The 27,923-nt window shown below is 38.0% G+C and overlaps 1 protein-coding gene across 9 annotated transcripts in view; it reads right to left on the bottom strand.

Moving 5' to 3' along the window:
- Window positions 1-22,346, bottom strand: part of ZC3H14 (zinc finger CCCH-type containing 14) — a 44,722-nt gene extending 22,376 nt beyond the window's left edge. For 6 of the 9 annotated variants that reach the window (XM_045562293.1, XM_045562286.1, XM_045562269.1 and 3 more), the window contains exons 1-9: window positions 22,211-22,346; window positions 21,676-21,718; window positions 16,079-16,193; window positions 13,792-13,832; window positions 12,982-13,177; window positions 11,718-12,147; window positions 10,795-10,955; window positions 10,307-10,407; window positions 8,047-8,202 (exon numbers count right to left, since the gene is read on the bottom strand). In XM_045562293.1, the coding sequence (XP_045418249.1) occupies window positions 8,047-8,202; window positions 10,307-10,407; window positions 10,795-10,955; window positions 11,718-12,147; window positions 12,982-13,177; window positions 13,792-13,832; window positions 16,079-16,193; window positions 21,676-21,718; window positions 22,211-22,246 (1,279 nt within the window). In that variant the 5' untranslated portion in view covers window positions 22,247-22,346. Of the gene's footprint in view, window positions 1-8,046; window positions 8,203-10,306; window positions 10,408-10,794; window positions 10,956-11,717; window positions 12,148-12,981; window positions 13,178-13,791; window positions 13,833-16,078; window positions 16,194-21,302; window positions 21,363-21,675; window positions 21,719-22,063; window positions 22,157-22,210 lie in introns of those variants that run through there. The other 3 variants (XM_045562245.1, XM_045562278.1, XM_045562253.1) reach the window with 3 other exon arrangements.
- Window positions 22,347-27,923: the final 5,577 nt, after the last annotated feature.

The following is a 27,923-nucleotide window of genomic DNA, read 5'->3' on the forward strand; positions in this document are numbered from 1 at the left end:
ACCAAAATCGGGGAGCCAAAATACACTGAAATATAGTTAATCAGACAAGAAATAGATATTTAGGTGTATTACTTGAAATTATAAAAGTAACCAAAAATGAACTAAAAACAGTGATGTTACTTTATGAGCTTGGAAGCAGGAAAGATCCTGTCATATCATAGCAAGAAATCAACAGATAGCATCTATAGTTGGTAAATGAAGCAATATTAGGATAAACATATTATAGACATGGAAAAAATTAAAGGAAAGTATAAACAGAAGCATTTAAAAGTGGTGGCTTCTGGGGAGTGGAACTAATGTGTGGAGAAGAATGAAGCAAGGAATGTTGCTTTTAATTTTTAACCTTTTTATATTATTTTTCTAATCTATCAGAGGGTATTACATGGACTTTTTTTTTATTTTCCAAATTTTCTATGGTGAGCAAATATTTCATAATGTAAAATATTTTATTTTAAATATGTCTTTTTCATACATTATACCAAACAGGAAAAATAAAAGAAAAACCACGCCTAGACACATTGTAGTGAAACTGCAGAACATCAAAGACAAAGAGAAGATCTTGAAAGCAGCCAGAGAGAAAGGACAGATCACCTACAAAGGAATGACAATTAGAATGACAGAAGTTCACTCAACAATGGAATCCAGAAGACAATGGAATAATATATTAAGGTGTTGAAGCAAATAAATAACTGTTGTTAACCTAGATTTTGGTGTCCAGAAAAGCTACTGCATAAGAACATAAAGACATAAAAACACTCACAGGTCAACAAACTCTTGGAACTCGTCTTTGAACAGATCAAAGGAACTTCTAAAGAATTTACTTCAAAACTTTGGAAAATGATGATCCCCAAATAACACTCAGAGATGTAAGAATGAACAAAATAATAAATGTGTAGGTAAATGTGAACACATACTGTCTGGGTGTCTATTTTATGCATTAAAAAAAAAAGGCCAAGGCCGGGCGCAGTGGCTCACACCTATAATCCTAGCACTCTGGGAGGCTGAGACAGGTGGACTGTTTGAGCTTAGGAGTTCGAGACCAGCCTGAGCAAGAGCAAGACCCTGTCTCTACTAAAAATAGAAAAGAAATTATACGAACAGCTAAAAACATATGTATATATAGAAAAAATTAGCCGGGCATGGTGGTACACGCCTGTAGTCCCAGCTACTCGGGAGGCTGAGGCAGGAGGATTGCTCGAGCCCAGGAGTTTGAGGTTGCTGTGAGCTAGGCTGATGCCACGGCACTCTAGCCCAGGCAACAGAGTGAGACTCTGTCTCAAAAAAAAAAAAAAAAAAAAAAAAACAAAACAAAAAAAGGCCAAACTGAACACTGGAAACATAATGTGTATCAGGAGGCTAAATACTGAAGCTCTTCAAAGGTATTTGAAAGTCCTTTTGCTGCTTGGGAATGACGTCAGGAATATTAACTTTTAAAATACTAAATGAAATTTGCATGGTAAAATTTCATTGGTAACCACTAAAAGATTAGAAATAAAGGGTTTAAATTGTACACTAGTTAGAAAAAAATATAAAGCAAGGGTGATCAATAATAACAATAGTAATTAACGAACCTTAAATAGGACAAAAAAGGAGAAAAAACAGAAAACCAGGCAAATACAAATCAGAATGATGAAAAACACTAGTCTAACTATATCAATAATTCTAACAAATGAAAATGGTCTAAACTCTCCAATAAAAGGCAAGTTCAGATTGGACTAAAAAACAAAAATCTACCTTCATGATATTTAAGAAAGATATACAGTTGAACAACTTGGGGGTTAGGGGTACCAATGTCCCACACAGTCAAAAATCTCCATTTAACTTTTTTTTTTTTTGAGACAGAGTCTCACTTTGTTGCCCGGGCTAGAGTGAGTGCTGTGGCATCAGCCTAGCTCACAGCAACCTCAAACTCCTGGGCTTAAGCGATCCTATTGCCTCAGCCTCCCGAGTAGCTGGGACTACAAGGCACGTGCCACCATGCCCGGCTAATTTTTTCTATATATATTTTAGTTGGCCAAATAATTTCTATTTTTTTTAGTAGAGACGGCGTCTCGCTCTTGCTGAGGCTGGTCTCAACTCCTGACCTCGAGAAGATCCACCCACCTCGGCCTCCCAGAGTGCAAGGATTACAGGCGTGAACCACCGCACCCAGCCTCCATTTAACTTTTGACTTTCCAAAAACTTCACTGCTGCCAGAGTAGCTACAGTGATGGCCTCACAAATTTCCTTTCCTTTTTTTTTTCAAACTACGGTACTTATTTATACTAGATTCATTTATCTTGAAATTGTGGGCAACCACAGCTGCAGACCTCAATCTTTGGTACATAATAAGCAATAATTCAACTTTTTCTTATAATATTGTAACTTTTCTCTGCTTCTTGGGAGCACTTCTAACATCACTAGTGGCACTTTCTATGGGCCCCATGGTGTTATTCAAGGTTTACGATACTGCGCTAACCACAGTGAAAAATACTCAACAACTGTGAGATAACTTTTTACTGGAACGTGCTATTTATTGAGGAGACAAACTGCTCACATGGAAATGATTAGTGTCACACAGCGTTTAAAGCAGGTACTCAAGACACTTGAGCTCACCAAACAGTAATGGAAGGTGCCTATGAAATTATTACATAGGTATGTTACAGTAAATTTTATGCAGTTATGATTTAATACTGTGTCTTTACGTTTGCTTACATTTTCTCGACTGCAAATGGCACCATGGTATGTAAGTTTTGATAAATTTTAACTTTTTATAATAGATGTTTGTATATTTTACGATAGCAAATGGTCATAGTAGCTACATATATTTTATGCATTCATGACATACTTCAATTTTTTAATATTTCTAGGCTATGCAGTTCACCTGCAAGTTTTTTCAAACTATCACAAATCTCCAAAAAATTTTCCAATATATTTATTGAAAAAGATCTATATAATAAGTGGACCCAGGCAGTTCAAACCTGTGTTGTTCAAGGTTCAACTGTATATGCCTAAAGCAAAAGCAGAGAAAACTGAAAACAAAGGCATGGAAAACAGATATATAAAGCAATTACTAAGATAACGAAGACTTTAAAATAAAAGCATCCTTTGGTATAGAGGGTCACAGATCAAGACAAATGATTCCATTTGCAGGAAAGATATAACAATTTCAAATATGTATACACCTAGTATATAATACCCTCAAAATAAATAAAGCAAAAACTGATAAAATTAAGATAAATTTGTCATCACAATGGGCAATTTCAACACCCTCTCTCAATTTTTGATACGTAGACCAAAAACTCAGCAAGGTCAAGATTTGAGCAACATAACAGTAGTGCTTCATCTACTAAATGAATGCAAAATTCTCAATCCTATAATACTTTAAGAGTCCACTTTGTTCCAAAATTAACATGGAAGATGTACAAAATTGTGCACTAAACAAGTATTAACAATTTTCAAAGGATATGCATTATAAAGGTCACATTATCTAACCACAATGCAATTAAGGCAGGTGTCTACAATAAAAAAGATAAAAGACAAAAACAAACGAAACCTCCATATACTATGTATTAAAAACACTTTCAAATAACTCATGGGTCAAAGATGAAAATTATAATGGAAATAAAAGATCTTTTGATAATGAAATCATTATGTATCAAAACTTGTGATATACAATAAAAGTGGCACTTCAAGAAAAATTTATACTTTAAATGCTTACATTTGAAAAGACAGGCTAAGATATATTAGTAAGAAAAAATATGGAAGGACACTTAGCATTTTGGGAGGCCAAGGCTGGTGGATTGCGTAAAGACAGGAGTTCGAGATCAGCATGGTGAACACGGTAAGACCCCGTCTTTACAAAAAATTAAAAAATTAGCCAGGTGTGATGGTACACGCCTGCAGTCCCAGCTACTCGGGAGGCTGAGGCAGGGGGATTGCTTGAGCCCAGGAGTTTGAGGTTGCAGTAATTTATGTTGATGCTACTGTACTCTAGCCTGCGCAACAGAGGGAGACCCTGTCTCAAAAAAACAAACAAAAAAAAGAGAGCAGAATCAATGAAATAGAAAAAAAAAAAATACATCAAAAGAGAAATAATAAAGCCAGAATTCCTGTTCTTTGAAAAGACTGTTCTTGTTGTCTTTAAAAAGAATGGCAAAATAAACTTCTGGTGGTGACAGATTGACCCAAGACAAAAAGAGAAAAAGCACCTATTTTATGAGGCGGGAATGCCAATAAGAGTGAAGATGCTGGAGACATGAGAGAACACTAACTGCTCCAACAGCGGGGTAAAGGATGCTAACATCAATTCATGCCAATACATGTGCATCTTTACATTTTAAAAACCTGTCACAGACTTAACTGTGAAACAGTGAAGCAAGCACTTTCATAATGGTGACTTGCAGTGTGACTTTGCACTTGTGAACAAATCAGTCCAGTAATACTGACAGTCCTCATCAGCAGAGGTACTTGATACTACTTCAATCTAGTCTTTTAATTTTAAAACACAGTACAGAAAACCACACAAATATATACTTTAATGTATTTCTATAAGGCAAAATGCCCTTCTAACACCATCTTGGTCAAGAAACAGAATTTCGCCAGCCACCCCACAAGCCTCTCCATGTGCCCCATCTTAATCAGTTGCCTAGAAGTTCTTTGTGGTTTCATACACAAGTGTGCATCCCTAGACATTAGAGCTTAACCTTGTCCCTTTTACTTTGTCTTCTAAGTCTTTTAATCTCAAATTCTCAGAATGTTTGACTTCGAGAGTGTCCCAGAGACTGTGTTTTGCCTGTTGCACACTCATGGTACAGCTCAATCAACATATTCCTCTGGCCTCTGTACGTCTGGCAAGCTGACTGTTAGATCAGAGACTTGATAACTTAGGTTCAAATCTTTGGCAAGACTAAGGTAATGTTTTGTTCTTTCATCAGGAAGCACAAAACAACTGGTTTTGCCCTTTAAGAAAAAACAATTCTAATTCTACCACTTCAATCATTTTAAAACAAGATGCTTCTCTCATCTACTATTAGCAGGGGCTGGCAAATATTTTCTGTTTTAGGGTGCGCAAGGTGGCAAGCTGTTTCAACTATTCGACTCAGGTTGTAGCACAGCCATAGGTAACACATAAATGAATGGGTGTGGTTTGGTTCCAATAAACTTTTATTTCCAAAAAGAGGTGCCAACTCCTGTAGTATTTGGTTACCCAGTGGTACAAGTACCTTCTTACAGAAAAAAAACAGCATATTCTCAGGTGAGCATTAATTAAAAAAAAAAAAAAGACAAAATAAATGCTCAATTATTTTACTTACCCAGTTTTCAAGACAATGAATTAGTATCAGCTATCCTCCAGAAGGGGACCAATTAGAGTTCATTTGAAAAAATGTATTATTATGAACTCATGAATTTAAACCTGTTTCACAGGCTTTTAACCCACAGGAATTCTCTTCCTTACTGAAGCTTAAATCATTCAAATCTTTCACCAATGGGAACCTAAGCTGGCTCCTCCTGCATCCTTTCAACATGATTACCATTCACTGATAGCTTCTTTGCTATCTGGGATGTTGAGACATTCCGGGATCGTCTTAACATTTCCTGCCCTAAACATTTCTCAAGAAGCCTGGTTCACTAAATAGGAAGTATTCTAAGACCAAAATCTGGGAACGAGGGATACTCAGTATTATGGGTTAGTCATTGTTTCTATGCCTTTCCAGTAGACAAAACTAGAGAAAAACATATTTATTTATAGATAAAGTACAATGGTGAGTTCACAAAAATTTCCAATGCAAATTCAGGACAATAGGGTTTTACTTTTCTGAAGCTCATACTGCATTGGATTCCTTAAAAGTTCATGGGATTAACAGTCTCTGAATTCCTGCATATAGGTGACAGTTGGTACCTTTTTGAAGGTCGCTTTTGTTAGATATAAAATTCTTGGCTCACATTTTCTTTCCCATAGTACCCTAAATATGCCAGTCCATTTTCTTCTGGCATAAAGTGATACTGTTGAAAAGTCTGATGATAATCTACCTTTCTTTTTTTTTCCCTTAGTCATGTGTTCTTTTTGCCTAGATGTCCTAGTGATTTTTTTCTTTCTTCCTAAAATTCCATTAATTATAGCATATATCTTGGTGTTCATGGTTCTAGGTGAACATTCTCAGATATACTGTGTAATCTGTCAGAAAGCAGTTTCAAATATGTTTTTACTTAAAAAACTTTTCTTGAAAGATAATGTTTGTTCTCTCGTATTTTCTTCAGACTCCTTTTATACATACATTGTGTATCTCTACTGCCCGTATTCAATATTTGCTACTTTCTCTTGAATTCTTTTTTTTGATTTTTAAAACATTTCCCCCTTTCATCTTCAATTTCTCTGAAGATGTTTTATTAAGACATACTAGTTGATTTCTTTAGTATTCATTTCTAAATGAATATTCTTTTACTTCTAATCTTGTCACTGCATATCAAAGTTTTTCTAATTGTTTTATGTTGTTTTTTTCATGCCTTGTATGATTTTCTTAATGTCTTCTAGCTCATCTTGAAATAACATATCTTCTTAGTATATCTTTGTGTGCTTTCCCTGAAACAATGTTATTTTGCCCATTATTTCCTTTTATCATTTAACTTGGTATAGGACTTAAGCTTGGTACTTTTCTGTTGTTCATTTTAGGACACCCTCTTCTGTTGATTTTGTGATGTTAAAAAAAAGTGACATACTGCTTTGAGATTTCCTAGTTCTGTTTTTCTCTCCCACTTTTATCTCATATTCTTTTTCCTTATTTGTATTGTCTGTTTCCCTGCTAAGTCTGATTCCACTCCAGGACTCTCATGTGGACTTCTGTCTTTGAAGGGAACCCTGGTGCAACCAGCTGGGGAAGAGACTCCCTAGCTCCCCTAGACCTTTAGCCTCACCTGCTACTACATTGTGCAAAATCCCTCCCAGTTTCACTTCTCAAATCGGCCCATTTGCACTTTCCAGTTAGTATCTCCTGGCTGTTCTGGGGTTTTCTTGTTCTCAGGTCCATCATTTATCAAACAGTACATAATGCCGACATGGCAAATTGCACAATGCAGTCAAAAATTTTTTAAAGAGAGACAGAATGAAGAAACAAAGGATGAAATCACAAAGGCTTCATGAAACCCACAATTTTGAAATCATAAGGTTTCATGAAACCTGCAACAATTTAAAGGACACATTTAAGAGAAATAAAAAAATGTATTCCAAGGTTCAAGAAAAGTATGTTAGAAATAACATGATGAGCATATAGATATTTTTGGTGGGATTTTAAAATTCAGATCTTAGTAGAAAAAGAGAAACAGAAGAAACCAGAATCTTTCCTGATGGAAGAAGGAACAGAAGGTTTGAGAATAAAGGAGAAGGGCTGGGCAGGTTCAGGGGCCACATAACTGAGCTATATAAGTTGAAACTGACGGCATCAGTCCTGGGCAATAAGAAAGAGGGGAGACACTCTCACAAAGAAGTTACATGATGACAGTCACATTTTGGAAGTTAGGAAACTGTGCAGGAGCTGGGGAGTCGGGGGGAGATGAGAAAAAGGAAACAGAAAGATCAGCTGGAAGCTAACTGTAGTATGTTAGGCACAAGGAGATAAAGCAGGGCCAGTTGCACAGATATGGCAGGTCACAGACAGGATGCTAAGGGAGGGGAGAGATTTAAAGATAACTGAGATTGCAAGTTCCAGAGAACAGAGGTAGGACCAACAAATGAGGGAAAGAAAGAACGTAAAAATACATATATCTTTAAGTAGGAGCTTTCTAAAGACCAGCAAAATTCTGATAATTATTAAGGCAGGGTGACTAGGTTTATGGGATTTCACTGCACTAGTCTTTCCATTTTTGAGGACATTAAAAATGTCCACAATAAAAAGACTTAAAAATTTCTGAAAAATACAGGTATCAATCTTCCTCACAGTACCTTCTCATTCTATTTTTCTTAGTCATCACTTTTTTCATAATATAATATTTTGTAAAAATCCATTGGAAAACATTTAATGCCTCATGAAAAAAGTTTAATAGAGAGTAAAATATCATTTACATTATTACCTTGACTTTTTTCTATATTATCTCCTTTTGCTTCCTCTTCTTTAATGGGGGAACTTATTCTGGGGGTCCTGCTTTGTCCCTGGACCACTTCTGCTAGCAGTTCTTCCTGAGAAGTTCGAGTTCTGGGAGCAACTGGAAGTGTCTGTTTCTGTGGGACTTTAACATAAAAGCAAAAAAGATAGAAATACAAATGCATTATTAACACTCAATAGTGAACATTTCACATTTAACATAAATGCCTCCTTGGCTTTAGATTAGAATACATAAGGAGTTCAAAATAGTGCACAGATATCAATCATTTTTTTCATTACGACATTCCAGATAGCTGACTTATTACCTATATGTACATAAACAATTTTAAGCCGCATGCCATGAATATGATACATCACACTACAGTACAATACAGTATACATTATTCATTTTTAACCAAATGCAGTTTAGGTTCTGCTTCATCATCTTGTACTAATTTCAAATTGTAATTTAGATAACCTAAGAAAGAAATTTCAATGCTATTTCTTAAAACTTGGGGATTATAAAAGCAGGATATTGCAAGGTCATAGAAATTCTCTAAAATTCTCATCATTCTAGACAATTAACATTGCTGATAAACCAGAAAACAGAATGTAAATAGATAAATTGTTAGGTCAAGTGTTGACCCTTGCCTGATAATCCTTATTCTATTTGCCAAAATCTGTTTAATTTTATGCTCAAGTTAAATTAGGGAAAGTGCTTAAAAGCAAGAGGACAGAGGAGTATCAGGATCAAAAATTAGCTGGCTTAACAGTTTACTCCACTTCAGGAAGGTGGTCACAAAAAGAGATGCAAGAGAGAATGGACAAGCAGAGCAATGCTGTAAGAGAATTATTCATCAGATCCATAGCAAAAATTTTAAAATGTTTTCAAAGTAGGTAATTACCATCAGCTTAACACAAATTTTACACACTGGCTAAAGCAGGTCGGGCAGAGTACAGAATTTAATGACAACACAATACCCATCATTTAGTCTGCATTTCAGAATGAACTCTCCTTAAAGATCAGCTTATAGCTGATTCATCTCATTTGTTTTAAAAACATGTAATACCTTTACATTCTCTCATAAAATGATTTAGTATTTCCAGTAGGATTGGGGCAGGAACATCACAAATGAGACAATTCTGTCTTACATTCTATTAATGGGTTCCACTGAGAGAAACCAACCTATTTATACATTAGTTTTAAAAAAATTTCTGTAACTTCAGCCACTTACTATCCAATTTTACTTGTTTTGTTGAGAGACAGGGTCTCACTCTGTCGCCCAGGCTGGATTTCAGTAGTATAATCATTGCTTGCTATAATCTCAAACTCCTGGGCTCACGTGATCTTCTGCCATACCCTCCTAAGTAGCTGGGACTACAGGTATGTGCCACCATGCTCGGCTAATTTTTTAAATTTTTTTGTAGAGAGGGAGTCTCACTATATTGCCCAGGCTGGTCTTGAACTCCTAGCCTCATGGGATCTCTCTACCTTGGCCTCCCAAAGTACTGGGATTATAGATGTGAGCCATTGTGCCTGGCTTCCAATTTTATTCCCTTTTATATATCATAAATTCATACCTAACACTGAACCTAATATTATTAACACAAAAGTTCCACTTTTATTAAGACTCTTTTTAAGATTTTTATTATATATTAATATTTTACCAACAAGGGAAAATAAAAGCCATTAAATGGTGCTCAAAGAACTAAATTCCACTGACAGTTGGATGGTCAAATCTCCTTTTAAAACCATTCTTCTGGCCGGGCGCGGTGGCTCACGCCTGTAATTCTAGTACTCTGGGAGGCCGAGATGGGAGGATCGCTTGAGGTCAGGAGTTCGAGACCAGCCTGAGCAAGAGCAAGACCTTCCTCTCTACTAAAAATAGAAAGAAATGATCTGGACAGCTAAAATATATATATAGAAAAAAATTAGCCAGGCATGGTGGCACATGCCTGTAGTGCCAGCTACTCGGGAGGCCGAGGCAGAAGGATTGCTTAAACCTAAGAGTTTGAGGTTGCTGTGAGCTAGGCTGACGTCATGGCACTCTAGCCCGGGCAACACAGCCAGACTCTGTCTCAAAAAATAAAAAATAAATAAAAAATAAAACCATTCTTCTATAGAGGAACCTCATCTTAGTCTGGGAGGCAACTTTATTTTATCACATATCTGGGAGCAATAATTTTCAGCTTACTCAAGAGTTTATAGAAATTTTCTACCAAATGTAAACATAATACATTTAATTTACCTGTAGAATAGTTAGTTGTTTTTGTTACAGATTCTTGAGCTTCAGATATAGCCTTCAAAATTAGATTCTTGTTAGCTTGTTTAGAAGGTGGAAGAGAAGGTCTAAAAAAGTTAAGAAAGCCATTTTCATTAAATTTAAATTTTTCCTTTAAATGCTAGCCATCCATTATGTCTTGACTACAGCCTTCTCTAGGTTTTAAACAGACTAGCTGTCATTTTTAGAAACTAGATTGGAACTTTTTAACAATAATGAATCTGGATCAATGCTGCCCCCCCCGCCCCTCCCATCTTATTCAATTTTAATATTCTCAGCAATCCTCTCCAATGTTAAACAATTTATCTCATTAATATGTGCATCTCAAAAGCCAATGGAAAAGTCTTATACATTACTACATTAAATGTTTATTGTCATGATTATCCTCTTCAAGAAAACCAGGACACTCACTCCATCAGGCAGCTAAAGATTAATTTGCAGCTATGTTCAGTTACCTCCTTTCAGGCTTTGCTGGCACAGACACACTGCTGGAGACACCTCCTGTTCGGGACCCATAATCATCATCTTCTTCCTCCTCTTCTCCATCATGATTAAATTTTTTTACTTTAACAACTGAACTTACCACAGGCAACTTTCTCTTTCGAAAGTTTTCATCCTGCAATCAGATAAATTTATGCTTACCTAATCTCAGAAAATAATGAAGTTCTACCACAAAATATTTTTTCATTTTAAACACATTGCCACACTAGAAAAAAAATTTTTCCTTGTTTTATTACAAAAATAGAATAAAAACTTCTAAAACAATCTTTTCTAATTTAATGAAAAATTTGTTATTTTTTACTGTTTTCAGGTGGCTCCCAAGGGAAAGAGACATGTGAGTTATATACTTCAAGAGGCCCTGTGCTCAAAACTAGCATTAAATACAACTCACGTGGCAGTTAACGTGTTAAGAAAAATTCAATCATATTAAGAATTCACAGGGTATTTGTTTTGTTAAAAAAATGTAAATATTATCCCAAATAGCCAACCTTTAGCTAAAAAAAAAATTAGAGCCTCACATTCATTTTATTAACAGCTGCATATAGCACGGTTAAGAAAATAAAATGCAGTTACTTAGTTGCTCATTAGCAATTACTATGAACAATCTAAAATGGACCTAACCCCCCCGGCCCCCTGGCAAAAATATAAGGTTAAAACTATCTCAAAGGCTGGAAATCCCAAGAAGGTATACAGATGCGATAGGAAATATCTCTAGGAGCCAGTGATGGAGAGGAAAATCTGGTGTATTATAGTGAGTAGCAGAGAAATCAGTTTACAATAAATTTGTAATACGTGTTTAGTTACTTCACATACTATTTGGTATTAAGAACTGCCAATTTTCAGCCTAGCTAGACAGAATTTAAAAGCATATACAAACCTCAATACTCATTTTTTCTGAGCTGTTTCTAAAGAAGGGGCTATAAGTCTCTTCTAAGCTATTAAGCACTTCTGGTTCACACAAATGTCCTGTTTCATACACCCGGCTGTTCTGTATATCAAGTTGCTTGGCAGCATGAATACTGTTTTGCTGCTGTTGAAATTGCATTCTGTTTAAGTGAACACCACTGTCTGCATTCCGACTTGCAGGTGGTCGATAAATTTCAATAGAAGGGCGAGAAGAACCATATGTAAGTGTCACTGTAGGTTTTTTCTGAGATAAGGGATTCTCCTGCACAAAATTGAGGTCTTCATCAATGAGATCATCTGGTTCTGGCTTAATATCAATCACATCTTCAGAGGGTGCTGGTTCCCTCAAAGGTTTCACTGTTGACATTAGTCGGGTTGCAGCTCCATCATCATAAGCCTGTCTATTTAGAAAAAGAACAAAATATATTACAAATAAATTAGAGCAATTATCCCCAAATCTTCAAGGAACATTTACTTTAAAATTTTTAATTTTTAAAGGCTGGTCTGAGTGCAGTGGTATTTACAACTAATTGATCAATATCAGTTACAGACTCCTTTGTTCCTCCTTCCCTCCCACTGCTTCATTTGACAAGCCGTAAAAAAAAGAAAAAAAATTTTTTTTAAATTTTTAATGAAAAAGTGTGGCTATTCCCCTTACATATTTCATTCAAAACTACTCTGAAATTGTACTTTCTTTAAACTTTCTATTATTTTATTCAGAAACTGCTCATGATCATTTCATTATTTCTAAAAATTGCTGGCTGGGTGCGGTGGCTCACACCTGTAATCCTAGCACTCTGGGAGGCTGAGGTGGGCAGATTGTTTGAGCTCAGGAGTTCAAGACCAGCCTGAGTAAGAGCGAGACCCCGTCTCTACTAAAAATAGAAACAAATTATGTGGACAGCTAAAAATATATACAGAAAAATTAGCTGGGCATGGTGGCGCATGCCTGTAGTCTCAGCTACTCGGGAGGCTGAGGCAGGAGGATCACTTGAGCCCAGGAGTTTGAGGTTGCTGTGAGCTAGGCTGACGCCACGGCACTCTAGCCCGGGCAACAGAGTGAGACTCTGTCTCAAAAACAAAAAAAAACTATTAAAAAAAATAAAAATTGCTGAAAACGTAGGTCTGAATCCTTGTACCTTGGAAGAAAAAAATAAACAATAAAAATTGCTGAAAACAGCACCTGAAACATATAAAACTAATGCAAATTTCACAGGTCTACACAGGACTCTTACCTGATGTTAGTGGTTTTCTGCTCCTGTGAACTTGTAGAAACTCTGGAATTTCTTTTTTCAGGTCTAGTGTTAGAAATGGCAAGGGGTGGCACTGCAGCTTCATGCCTTCTCTCATCTCCCCGACTGAAATTGCTCTTATTTGAAGGCACGTTGCTATCAAAGATGTTAGTATCAGAAGACTTTAGACTAGAGGGTTCTGAAAAGAAAAATACAGACCTTTTCAACTTTTTTTATTAGTTTAAACCTTTTCCTCCCCCATCACTAATTCAAAAGTGATACATGTTTATTATCGTACATTTAAAAAATATAAATAAACACCACCAATTATCTCAAAGGTGATTTTTTTAGGGGAAGAGTATATATACACATTTTTTTGAAAACTAAGATGTATTTTGTATGTATATTCTTATGTTATTCTTCCACATTATTTTTAATAGCTGAATATTATTCCATATATAGTACAATAAATTACTAAATTTATTACTAGACTTTTAATTTTCAATTAGAAAATTCTGAAACATCCTTGAGGCTAAATCTTTGCACTCATTTATGAATTATTTCCCTAGGATAAATCATACTGCTCCCTCTCTACTGCTTAAATTATCTTTGAATTATATTAAAATTACTGCTCTTAAAATCATAAAAATTATATGCTTCCTTAGAAAGTTCAAATGAACCACTATTTTCAAAGTTATAAGTTTTTTCCCAAAGCACTATAAATGACTTTAGAAAGAAACAAACCATATGCTATAGCAAGCAGGAATACCCAAAAAAACCCCAAAAAACATAAAAAAACATCATTAATCTTACCAGTTGTCACAGAGCGAAGTTTATCTAATACACCATGAAGCCTAAAAAACAAAACAAAAACAAAAATGAAGCTTCCCTGAAAAACACTTATTTGAACTGACACTCTAAATCTGATGACATAATATTCAGATAAATATTGGTAAGTGGTATTTAATGAATAGTATTAACTTTCATATTTCACATTTTTAAAAAAGGCTTTATATGAATACGGTAGAAGTCAATTAAAAATCATATTTTTTTCCCCTTCACTTTTTTCAACATCTAGCCTCTGCAAATCTAAGGGCAAAATACATTTGACCACAGAGTCTTATTCTACAAAAAAAGTCATCTTATTTTCTAAGGACTCAATGTAGCTACAGTAAAATAAGATTATGTATCAAAACCACATATTACTTATTATTACTATTGTTTTAGCACAGTGTGTATTTTACCTACTTATATGGTTTCTTGAGCAACTCAATTCTGAGATGTGCAAAAAGTCATCAATAATTTCAAAATATGCTGTACCATTTCTCTATAACTATTATTTTTAAAAGTGATGTTATAAGCAAACACAGGCCACAGCCTTGCTTATAACATAACCTATTTTAGTAGTTATATATTAATACAAGGCAAATTTGCCTCACATTCCTTTCAAGAGGTGGTACTTACCTAAAATACCAGAAATCTCATTAAGTTTCAATGAGAACCCTGGCCACATGCCACTGTCTCCAAGGACACAATTATTTCATGGCTCCAAAGAATCAAGATAGTCTGTTTGGGGTTGGTGTAAATAAATACTTAACTTAGGAAAGCAAAGTGCCAAAATGGAAACACATCATCCCTTGTATCACTACATGTTAAAGAACTGAATTTATGGCAAGATGAGAAAATTAAATTAATTTGATGTTAAACTCAGATTCAGTTAGTAGTCTAAGAAATCTGTCTAAAGTATTCTATCAAGTTATCTGAGAAAGGATCTACTAGGTCACTCTCCCATCTTAGATTAGCTGGACTCAAACCCAGTGTGATCCAAAGGTTGAACTAAGGCCAAGTCATAAAAAATGTCTATGAACAAAATAAATACCAGGACTGCTGAAGACTTATAAAAAAAAGGAAAAAGTATTCACAGTAACGGTAATTTCCACAGTCAAAAGCACCATGATTTTTTTTTTTTTTGGCTAAGCTTCAGGGATAAATTGTAACAAATGGGTTAGGTCAGTCACCCTGAAGTAGTGAGTGTATTATGGTAACATCTCAGGACCACTGCATTCTAACGATCATCTTCAAATATGTACAAGATAAACCAGAGAATTCTGGGCAGAATTTTAAGAAGGCTTCACAAAAGCTGTAAAGCGTATAGTTGCCTGCTGGGGCAAAAACACCCTGAAGACAACCGCTGGTATAAAGGCAAGAAGTTAACCATCATCATCCCCCTCCTTAGCGCCTCCTAATCCCTCTCGGAGTCTCTGGCCATGCAAACTGCGCAGGCCACTGCTCACTCCATTTTTGCTCTGTCACCAATTTTCACTATAACTGGTGGTTCCTAGTCTGAGGGCCTTTGCATGAGTATTTCCTGCTTCTGTTTTCAGCAACATCATTGCCCTTGCCTATCCTCACTGTACCTCAAACCTGCCTGGTCTTCTTAAATTGAATCTTATGCTTTTAATCAGTATTCTCAACTCAGGGCATATGTGGTTTGAAAAAGAACATTCAAAATTATAATAGTATTTATATTTGAAAACAAAGTTGCCTATTTTAAAATTTCAAAGTTTAAAGACGTTTTTGAGATTCGTATTTGTCAAATGAGTTAAAAAAAACTTAAAAAGCTAAAAAAATAAAAATAAAAACAAAAAACCTTACCCCATGAGAAGTTCTAATAGCTCACTGGATAAAGTAATATACGAAGCCAATTCAATGCAAACATGTACAACTGATTTTGGTGAGGTGGGGGAAGGAATTATAAGCTGTGGAAGTTTATGAAAAAAACATAGTAATTACAGGTGACATCTACTAAGGACACCTGTGGGCCAGGCACACCTGAAAGCACTTTACATGTATTAGCTCATGTAATCCTCAAAATTCTACAAAGGTAATCTACCATTCCCATTTTACAGATGGAGAAACTGAGGCAGGCTGCAGAGCCAGGATTCAACCTTGGCTGGCTCCAGAGGCTGTGCTCTCATCACTCACAAACTACCTCTCCAAAGTGAATGTAATTCGACTATCAAGAACCTCTCTCCAGACAGAATACCTAGTGTGACCTGTGCCAAACTTTGGTCTGAGGCGTAGATATTCAGAAACATACCATACGGTGAATCGAATTGTGTTGTTCCCTAGAAACAGGGAAAGGTCCTCTGTCATTTGGTCCTGACTTTTCTTGTTGGCCACCATCACCATAATGTAATCAGGAAGTTCTTCATCTATTTAAAAGGAAAAGTATGTCAAAACTTTTTTTATGTTTTCCTCAATATTTTCTTCTACTTAGAGTTGATGTGCTTGAAAATATAGAGGTAGCTCTAAGAATTAGTATCTCAGTTCTATTGGAATTATGTTGTACAAGAAAGTTCAGCTTTAATTTTTTTTCTCTTCATTTCACAGGTATTTCAATTATTAGAAGAATGGGAATTAGGGATAATTGATGCATACTTACAAAACTAGACCTCTGAATTACAAAATCAGACTTGAGAGTGCATTTACTTCCTTGAATCTTTTTAGTACTGCCCGTGATTTCAGACAAGCTTCCAGAAAGTACATGGCCATTCCTCAAGAATAACTGAGTGTTTAGTTTTCATCTATAATGTTTCAAAATAATACTCATTTCTCAAGAGAACATCTTTATCCTGGGTTAAGGCAGACTTTAATTACTCAGGGTAAAAAACTTGCAGCAACATCAAATAAACTGAAATCACCCCAAAACTCGACATCATTTAAAAAATTCGATTTTAAGACTGGTTAAAAATAAAGTCAACTCAACTCACTGTTTTATCCTCACAGTGGTCACTCCACACAGTGATTATGATGATGAAGTCTAGGGCCAAAAAAACCAAAAACAAAGGCCAAAAACCTACCTCAATAAGAAGGAAGAAAAAAGAGAAAATATTTTTAAAAAGAAAAAATAAAAAGAAAATAAGGAAGCAAAAGCCATTATCGGGAACTCTAATCTCTACCCAAAAAAACTCCTTTAGACTTCTTTAATATCTTAAGTACTCTTAATATTCTATGTGGGCAAAAAAGTTCATTTTAGAAGTACTATCAGATATTTGTTTTGCTTCAGAGAAAAACATAAAAAAATCCAACTCAAGAAAAGCACACATATATTGAGAAAGCCCAATCTACAAGAGAGGAATAAGAGTATTTGATGGAAGCATACAGTATCAAGTAAGGACAAGCAGCCAGCCATTCACTGTTCTCTCTGTAGAGTATTGAAAGGCTCTCACTGCTTTCTAGCAATTATAGTAGTTTGGTAGTTTCTTTATGTGTGTTCTACTATGGGCCACCAATGGTAACTCAAAAAAAGTCAACAGATAAAAAAGTTGAAATCCTTTGGCCATCTGGACAGCTTTTCTCTCTCATAACGTCAATGACTGTGCTTTCTGTCATTATATACTAGTTTGCATTTTCTAAAACTTTTTATGAGATCAGTGGTTGCAGGGCACAGGGTGAGGGCAAGGAAAGGTAGGGGGAGAGATACAAAAGAGCCTCTGGAAATTTTGGCGGGGTGATGAATACATTATCTTGATTGTGGTGATGGTTTCCTGGCATATACATATCAAGATATCCCAAACTGTAGACTTTAAATATGTGCAATTTAATGTATGCCAATTATTTCTCAACAAAGCTGTTAGAAATTCATTTGTTTTTTCAGTAGGCATACAATGGGAAACAACAATCTAGTCAAAAAGTAATGTGGTCATGATATATTTACCAGAATTCTGATAGAATTCTCAAGTTCATTTGCAATCAGCATACTGAAAAAAACACATTAAAAATTATAAACTTTGCTAGAAGCTCATACTTCTAAAATGTGATTGAAAAACAGCTCTAAAATTTTAATTGCTCTCACTGAAGTGTTCCATTTTAAACAAACACGCAAAGGAGATTTTATCACCTCTTTTTAAAAATGGAGTTGTTCACCTTTGTATCCCAACCCATGCCCTGAAAATCAATTTTCAAGTATTTATTGGAGGATTGTTTTCATAACCTTAAAGGTTCCAGAAAGAAAGAGGCTAGAAAGCCATCCATTTCAGAAAGATAGTGATGTTCTGTGGTCCCCAACTCCTGGTCCATGGCCCGTTACCAGTCCCTGGCCTGTTAGGAAACAGGCTGCATATCACTGCCTCAGCTCCGCACCACAACCCCCACCAAGACAGCTCACCCCCATCCCTAGTCCATGGAAAAATTGTCTTCCATGAAACTGGCCCCTGGTGCCAAAAAGGTTAGGGACAGCTGATGTATACAGACATAAATAATTACGTAGCTAATCATAAAAATAAATAATGCATACTATTTTCTTTTCAATAGAGTCTATTTTCTATTGCTTTTTTTTTTTTTAGTCAGGGTCTTGCTGTCACCCAGGCTAGAAGTACAGTGCCATCATCATGGCTCACTGCAGCCTTGAACTCCTGGGTCTAAGCAATCCTTTTTGCTCCAGCCTCCTGAGTAGCTGGGATTATAGGCATGCGACACCAATGCCTGGCTAATTTTTTTTCTTCTTCTGTTTTTTTTTTTTTTCCAGAGATGGGGGTTGGGGGTCCCACTATGTTGCCAAGGCTGGTCTTGAACTCCTGGCCCCAAGTGATTCTCTCGCCTAGGCCTCCCAAAGTGCTGGGATTACAAGCGTGAGTCAGTGCACCTGGCCTCAAATAGAGTCTCATGGTGGCCCCTATTTACCCACTTACCCAATCAACATTTATGAAACATCAGGCTGTCTTTCAGGTTATTAGGACACAGCCAACAAGAAGTTTCTGCCCATAAGAAACTTTCAGTTAAGTAGCAGACAAATAGAGAAGCTATACTAATGTGTAAACTTCTGGGACAGATTTCAGTAGTAGTTCTAGAGGAGCAAACAGAAGTAACTCCTACCCATTCCTTAGCTCAGCAAGTTTCTACTATGGAATTCACATAAAAGAAACACCAAGGACCCAGAAGACCTTAGTTCTTTGATCTTAAATCTGCTACTGACCAGCTCTATGTGGCCCTCTTAAGAATCCATTACGAAAGTTCCCACAGGTCCTGTGATTTCTCTTTTTAAGCCAAAACAAATTTATGGCTCACAGCTAGCATCCATTAAAGGTTGAAAGAATAAATGAATAAATAAATCCTGGGTCAGCTTCATCTTCTCAATTAGTCTCAATTTTCTCATCTGTCAACTCTTACAACAATCTTGACAGCATATCATTTAAGAAATGTGCCTGGCAAGTGGTAAGTACTCCATAAACTAGCAATTCTCGAATTGGCGTTAGGCCCCCTCTCTGATTTATCTACTGTATTCAAAATTAAAACTGAAAATTTTTAAAGTATTTGTTCATTTTAAAATAATAAATAATGCACGTCACATGCTAACAAATCCAGTACTAACATTATTCATATTAAAATAACAAAATTTTCAAAACAATTTAGTGCAAAGACTGGCCTTGTTTTATATTTTCATACATCTCTTTAATATCTAGTTTAAAAGACAGCTGGGGCCTGGCACAGTGGCTCATGCCTATATTCCCAGCACTTTGGGAGGCTGAGGTGGGAGGATCACTTGAGCTCAGGAGTTTGAGAAAAGTCTGAGCAAGAGCAAGACCCTATCTCTACTAAAAATAGAAAAATTAACTGGGTGTCATGGTGCATGCCTATAGTCCCAGCTACTTGGGAGGCTGAGGCAGGAGGACTGCATGAGCTCAGGAGTCTGAGGTCACAGTGATATGATGATGCCACTGTACTTTAGCCAAGGCAACAGAATGAGACCCTGTCTCAAAAAAAAAAAAAAAAAAGAAAAAGACAGCTGGATTCTAATTTCTGCATTTAATCAGTTGTGCTATGTTCTGATCAGAGAATATAAAGAAAACCTGATCTCATACAGGTATGCAGTTGAAAAAGAAATGAGTATTTTAAGTGTTTTCAAATAATATGTACATTCTTCTGTAAAAATACACCAAAATCAACAAGTGGTAGTTTCTTAAATGCTAGGAGTGATGTGGAATCTCAAACTATTTCAATGACCTTCTTGTACTCTCACATGAAAATCTACTAACCCACCCTGCACTTTCAAAGGGTCTTTAATCCATGCATAATTTTGTATTATGCATTGCCATTTGGAAAATACTGGTTCACTGAGCTATGGAAATCACTGACATGTTGATTACTTTATTATACAATATAAAATAATTATATTTAAGATAACCATTGATTTCATCAGAAATTCTTCAAGTTCTGGGAAGCTGTCAAGTTCACGGAGGCAGACACAAATTTTCCAAAATTCTAATTTTAATTTGAAAGCTCAACTTGTCATGGGCAACAAAGACTATCAGTTATTTTCCCTTTGCTCACTTTCAAGTAAAAGTCTGCCAAAATACCCTAGTGTATGCAACCAGTTTATCAGTTCTTAGAAGGTAAAAATGATGTTCCATGAAAAACATGGCTAGTTCTCAATTCATACAAATGATTTTCCTTAAAACCATCATATTTTAGTATACAACAGAAATGTTTTATGAGCACATATATTTCCTCACACTGAATATTTAAAAGATACAGTCAAAGTCCAAGGTTTAGGCCAGGTGCAGTGGCATATGCCTGTAATCCTAGCACTTTCGGAGGCTGAGGCAGGAGGATCACTTGAGCCCAGGAGTTTGAGGCTGTAGTGAGCTATGATCTCACCACAGCACTCCAGCCTGGGTGACTGAACAAGACCCTGTTTCTAAGTAAAAAAAAAAAAAAAAAAATTCTAGGGTTTAAATAAATATTTTTACTACTTCATCAATGACATTCTTAAGTGAAACTCTTGTAGTTTTTTTAACTGCAACTGGGGAGTGATATGAATATGATTTCTAGTAGAGTCTGGTGTGACTACCTTGATTCAGGGTAAGGTACCAGTAATTTTATCAACCATGGGTTTTTGCACAATCCAATGTCAACACAGTAAAAACAGGAAATACCTTCTTAGTATTAACATGAAAACAGTTTTGACTTCAGAGATCCTTGGGGTCTCCCACAGTTTGAAAACCACTGCCTCGAGTGGTAGCTATTATTTTTACAGGAGGCACCAGCTTTGGGGTCAAACAGACCCAGGTGTGAATCCATAAAACCTTGCTCAAGTATGCAAAGCCTCAGTTTCCTTGTTTGTACAATGGAGAATATTACCACTTACCTTTCAGTGTTCTCCGGGGGATTATCATGAGTTAATGCATATACAAATGTTAAGCACAGTGCTTGGCCCAAAGTAAACACTCAAATTATAAAACAATAAGAAAAAACACATTACTGTTTCAAGGAAGAGAGAAAGAGGTAGGAAGAAAATAAAGAGATCTGAAAATAAAACTCACTGAATCCTTACAAAGGCATATGCCAGAAATCATCAAACATTCACATCCAAAATAACCGTTCTGAAATCAAAGGTCAAGAGAAGAGTAATGAGAATAGGATAAACATAAAATAAAATTCAGACAAATAATGAAAACATCACAGAGCCTTAATGGAGGAAACCGAGTATTTCAAAACACAGTAGAAAGGGGTTTGGCGGGGAGGAAAAAAAAGGTCGCAAAAAGACAGTAAAGAACTAAACAGGGAGTATCAGATTTGAAAAAAGTAGAAAGGGATCTCTCCAATGTCTAAAGTACAATGGGAAAAATGCACTCACTAAAACTCAATTTGCTGCAAATTCCAAGTTCTACAAGGCTAACAATAACAAGGACTTACCAACGTAAGCTCCTAATTCTTGCAACTTCCCCTTAATGGCACTCTGAGAGGAAAAAAGCAAAGGTGCAGGTGAGAAAGTCGGTTCTAGGAAAACAAGGCAAACTGCAGCGCAAAGGCAACTTTGCTCGTGCCTGCATCTTCCGTGCCCCCTACCAGGCGTCTCGGGTGGGGGCGGGGAGAGGCCTCGACCCCTCCCCCCCAACCCTCCCGCTGCGGATTGAGCGGCTCACTGCGCGTCGTGGTGTGTGGCCCTCTCCCGGCCCGGCCGTACGTGTCCTTCCGTTTCCCCGCGACTACTTCTTCAGCCCCAACCCCGGTCGCCCGCCGCGCTTGGAGGCCGCGTCTGCGCCCAGGCCCGAGGCAGTCTGGGCGAGGAAGCGCCGCTCACCTGCTCTGTAGCTCTTTGGGGGACGCCCGGCGGCCGCCAGGCCGCGGCGTCCACCGGGGCCCACTGTCCCCGTTACTCCTGACAACCGCCCGCCTGCCGGGGCCCAGCTTCCCGCCCCTGTCCGGCGCCGACCGACGCAGGCCTCACCCGGATCTTGCGGCTGATCTCGGTGCCGATCTCCATGGTTCTGCGGCAGGCTCAGCACAGCGTGGCGCTCCGTTTACTCAGAGCCTGCCCGGGCCTGCAGCCCGGCCTCCGCCACCTCCTCCGCTGCTCCCGCCGCTCCGCCCCTGGCCGCGCGCACCGCGTGTCCCCACCCCCGCCGGACCGGCGCGCTGTAGCGAGCGCGCATGCGCCTGCGCATGTGCACACCTCGGTCCGCGGAGCCCGAGCTCTGTCGACCTCTACTGGCGGCGAAGAGGGCAACAGGGTGCGGGGGTAGTGGGGGCGGCTTCTCTCCGCCTTTGCAGAGCCTGGGCAGCCCTTGGCCTTCCCTTTCTTGGTCCTCCACTTATTCTTTTTACACTCCTTTGGATAATAAGAATGAATTAAATGTGTAGCGGGAAAATCCAGGGCTTCGTGAGATCTGAGTTCAAATCCAACCTTTACTTACTAGTATTATGGTATCGGTCCAGGTATTTCAACTATTGAGGCTTCCGTTTTCTTACCTGTAAAATAGAGACTGCCTCCTAGAGGTTGTACTGTAATTACACTTGGAGGGAAAATGGGACCATCCAGAACAACAGAACCAATCCATCAAGTTCTCTCTTTGGCTGTACAGCTATCCTGGTTCTCCTAGGTTTGGTTCGGCTCTCCTTTTCCCGGGCCTGCCAGTGGCCTTTCTACAAGACTAATCCCCATCCTTCTTCTCTGAACTCCCTCCTTTGTACAACTCTTTTGTTCTCAGGACTTCAGTTGTCATTTCTATGCTGACAATGACCGAATTTTCCGTTGGCTCTGAGTTCTCACCTAAACCACACTCCCAAATTCTCATTAGCTAGAAGCAGTCCATACTGGGAGGGTGGGGGGAGAGAGGTTATACAGAGTATGAACAGCAGGAATCACGGGGCTACCCAGAGTCTGTCACATGGTCCTTTAATAATCTCATAATCCTTCCTTCTGAATTCCTATGGGATCTATATGGGAACCACAAGCATGACTTTATACTCTCACACTTGATCTTAGCCAAAGGCCCAGAAGCGATTACATGACAATATATTCTCTGTGATGCTATTTCATGTGTATGTGCATGTATGTCCTCCCTAACAAAATTGTAAACTCTCTGTAGGTCTTTATATTTCTCCAAGTTTTCTTTCAGAATGCTAGACACATAATAAGCACTTATTAAATATACATAGGGTAAAAGAAACTAAAGACCTAATTTACAAAAGCATTCCTCAAGGGTACATCCAATTATCATACAGTCATTCAACATTGATGAGAGGCAGCAGAGCAGACTGAGAACAAGGACCCTGAATCCAGAAATCATGGGTTTGAATCCTGCCTCTGCCACTCCCTCGGAGACCTTAAGCAAATTTCTTATCCTCTCTGGGCCTCAGTGTCCTCATCTGTGACAAAAGCATGACACTAGTTTTTCCTGCAAAGGGTTATTATGAAGATGAAATAAGTTGATATATGAGAAGCATTTTGAACTGTGCCTGGCTCATAGCAGCACTATGTTTATTGATTAAAAATTAAATTCCTACAATGAGCCAGATAACTGTGCTAGGAGCCAGAGCACAAAGATAAGCAAGACCGAGTTCCTGCTTTCATGACACAGTCCAAAAGACAGATAAATGATTTCAATTCTTTTACCCACCATTTCAGAACTAAGAATGAAAACATGTTTTACCATTACTGGGTACAAGATTCTCAGTCAATGTTTAGATAATATTGAAAGAACATTTTATTAAAAATAGAGAATGTTTTCATAAAAATGTTTTCAGAGTAGGGAAACAGTAAAATGCATTCAAGAAAGGGTTAACTTTTAGGACAATGAGCTTACAACTTTGGAAAAGGCTGCCTGAGAACTCTGTACCTTTAGATCGCAGAGGTTACAGTGGGCGGGTCACAGAGGGAGCAACCCCACTAAAGCAATGGTGTTTGGTGGTCTGACACAGTTCCAGGTGTCTCCCTGTAAGCTGTAGCTTCATAAACCATACCGCACCTCAAGGATGGTGTTCACAGTCGTGCCCTAAGGAAACTGTTAAAGGGGGTAGGAGTATTAGGCTTGGAAAGATAAGCTGGACAATGATAGTTTTTTCCCAGCTTGGAAGGGTTCTCTGGTCCAGGGGGAATGACATGTTTTCCTCTAGGAGACAGTATGAAGACCAGATTTCAACGAACCACAGTGCCAGCTAAGAGGGCTCTGGGGTGTCTTTCAAAAAGAGAAGGTGACTGAAAAGAGCATTGTTTTTAAAGTCAGAGGGCTCTGAGTACCAATCCCCACTCCATGGAGCCATGAGTCCTCTAACATTGGCCCCTCTGGTGTCTCCAGTCTCTTTTTAGGGCTGCATTTTAGCTGGATGTTGCATATCTTTTGCAAGAGTAAGTGAGTGTGTGTGTGTATGTGTGTGTATAGAAGTGAGGGTGGAGGGTGGAAGGGGTTTCCTCCAGCCTGGAACTCTTGCTTTCCTTTTCTCCCCCCACCTTTTTTTAAAAAAAAAAAAAACAACAAAACCTTTTATTTGTCTTTCCATACGCAAGCAGAAGTTGACCATGGTGATTAATCAGGCATTACCAATCCATTTAGATATACAGTATATCCACGTGTAAATTTCCTCACCTACTACAATTATATATTCATCTGTTGTTTGCACGGTAAGTCTTTGAGGATAGGGGTATGCATCCATTCACCTTTTTTCTTGCAGCACCTAGCTTCCAATACATGTGGGATCAATGAATGACTATTCATTCATAGTAACATCACATGGCATGTCTGCACTTAAATCAAAATCCCTATGTATTGAGAATTACAGTTTGTGAACTAAAAATAAAATCCTAAGCCCTCTGCTAACTGAATGTGATGAGGAAAACTCCCATCTATTACTTAGCACAGCAGTCACCTGAGACCCCCACCCCTCACGGAAGACCCGCATCAGCATAATACTAACCTAACACCTGGCCCATCAACTAATCTATTACCTGGACATCAGCATAACACTAAACCTATTACCTGGTGCATCAGCATAACACTGAACCTGTTACCTGGTGCAGCAATTACCCTATTACCTGGTGCATCAACATAATACTAACCTATTACCTGATACGTCAACTAACCTATTACCTGGCAGGCATTAGTCACCTGAAACCCATCCCTTGGATCACCCCAACTTAATGAAAGTGGAAAAAATTGGGTAGACGGGGCTCAGAATTTGGTGGCGAGACCCCTCTGAGCCCACCAGCGAATAAACCTTGATTCTCCGACTCTGTGTGTGCCGCTCAGTTTGTCCTTGGGACCACTTGCTGTAACAAATGGACCCCTCTTGGCCAAGGGAACCCCAGAAATACCTTAAAACTGAGTTCCCGGCCACAACAGGATGGGAGAGATAAAGCACAATTATATGTGTATGATTTTCCTTCATAAATATTCATGACTCATCCTATAGCTTGTTAAATATGTATATTTGCCTACCTGTGCACACTCAGTACAAAATCCTGTTCCCCTTTGTCTCTTCTTTGAAGCATGTGTGCCTGCCTTCTGGCCAGGGCTCAGCTTCCCACCCTGTTGGAATGGCTGCCCAACAGGTTGCTACCTTTTATAAGAATAAAGCTCTCTCCTTTTTCCAAAGTATAAACCTAATTAATTTTTTTTTTTTTTTAGTTAACAAGTTACAGCATCCACTTTTGCTACTGAAGCTGACATGCTTCTCCATTTTTTTGTTAATTTGAACAAATACTTTGCCAACATCATCCTTTCTCTGATGTTCAGGGGAATCTGTCCACGAAATTCTCACTCTTTGGCAATTGAAGAGGTGTTGCACCTGGTGTGGTGTTGAGTGTGGTAGAGCTCAGGGTGAGGATTCAGAGACCAAAGGAGATTTCGCCTTTCTAGTTCTGACCCTCACAGCCCCCTTACCCTGGGGATCATTATCTTTGTGGGGTGGAGCATTCATTCAATTTGGATTCTTGCAGAGAATGATAATTTATATAGTAGATATTCACCACGCTATGAAACAGATTAATTTTTTTTTTTTGAGACAGAGTCTCTCTCTGTCACTCTGGCTACAGTGTGATGGCGTCATCATAGCTCACTGCAACCTCAAACTCCTGGACTCAAGTGACCCTTCTGCCTCAGCCTCCCTAGTAGCTGGGACTACAGGTGAGGCGCACATGACACCCAACTAATTTTTCTATTTTTAGTAGAGATGGGGGTCTTGCTCTTGCTCAGGCTGGTCTTGAACTCCTGAGCTCAAGCAATCCTCCTGCCTCGGCCTCCCAGAGTGCTAGGATTGCAGGTGTGAGCCAGCGCCCAGCCAAAGCAGATTAAATTTTTAACTCCTAAGAAAACCCAAACCACAATTCAGTCCCCTTTTACCTTTTTATCTTTCATCGTTTTATGTGCAGGCTTGTTTTTTTAAATTTTATTTATTTTAGAAAGAATTACTTTCCACTGTGTAAGTATGTATAATATGCCACCTTCTCGGTAACCAGAGGAGGTAAGGATGCATACCTGTACTTGCTTATATCTGTATAGAATGTTTCTATAAACATATATAGGAACAAGGTTACACTGGCTGCCCCCAGAAGAGCTGCCTAGTAGGCAGGGTGGGAAGGGGACTTATCACTTATATACCCTTTAGTATTTTGGGGGGTTGAACCATATAAATTATCTCGATTCCTTACATGTGAAACATAAGCTAATAATAATTTTATGTTTAACATTTTGAAGGGGTTGTTCAAGTGCCTTGCCATGGGGATGTTACTACCAAATTAACTTGGTTGAGGGAAAATAGAGCTTAAGTACTTGGTCAGTAAATAACATCTGTGGACTCAGAGGGAGGAAGTTCAACTCAGTTGTCTAACATCTCTTGGGTTTTATGATCATTTTCTATTTTTAAAAATTCTTTTATTTTCTTCCCGATTCAATTAACACGTTTTTATTTAGTGCCTACTCTCTGCCCAGTACCGTCCCAGGAATTCTAAGAGATATAAAAGAAGCCTTCATGAAACAACTTTTAACGTTCTTGCCAAGTGTGGACATCACCGTGGAATGAGGTAACTAGAAAGTTGTCTTGGAAGCAGAGTCTTAAATTGAGACTTGGAAAGAAGCAGAAGGCTTAGATGAATGGAAGGTGGGCAGGCGGTGCTGCTGGCCAGGGACAACAGCTCAAAGCGGGCAGAGTGCATGCTGGAGAGAAGAAAGCAATAAGGGTGCTCAGAGAGGCAGTTTGGAAAGTCCATAAAGGTCAGGCAGAAGAGCTTAACCTTGGGAGTCCACCAGCAGTGATAAACCCAGGAGAGAAGTAAGCCTGGTATTACTGTAGAGAGAATTGAGTAACTAGATGCAAGGAGACCACCCCTATTGCAATAATCCAGATGTAAAATGGTGAGGATTTGGATATAGAATGTACCAGAGGGAACAGAAAGGAAAGAAAGAATTGGTGAGACATTTCAAAGGAGGATATATCAGGCCTTGACGACAGGCTGGAGAGGAGAAAGGGAGAGGCACACATAATTTTAATGTGTCCAGCTTGGGAAGCCAAAGTGACTTATTTTCAGATCTCTTTTCTTGCCTCTCACACTAATTGAGCCCCTCAGAGTTCAGCTGAAATGTCAATTACTAACAGGATTGATCATTTTTTCCCATTAGAAACACAGGTAATCTTACTTGCTTTTGGCTACATGATCCAAGCTGAAT

Source organism: Lemur catta, chromosome 1 (assembly GCF_020740605.2).
Source record: "Lemur catta isolate mLemCat1 chromosome 1, mLemCat1.pri, whole genome shotgun sequence".
NCBI lineage: Eukaryota > Metazoa > Chordata > Mammalia > Primates > Lemuridae > Lemur > Lemur catta.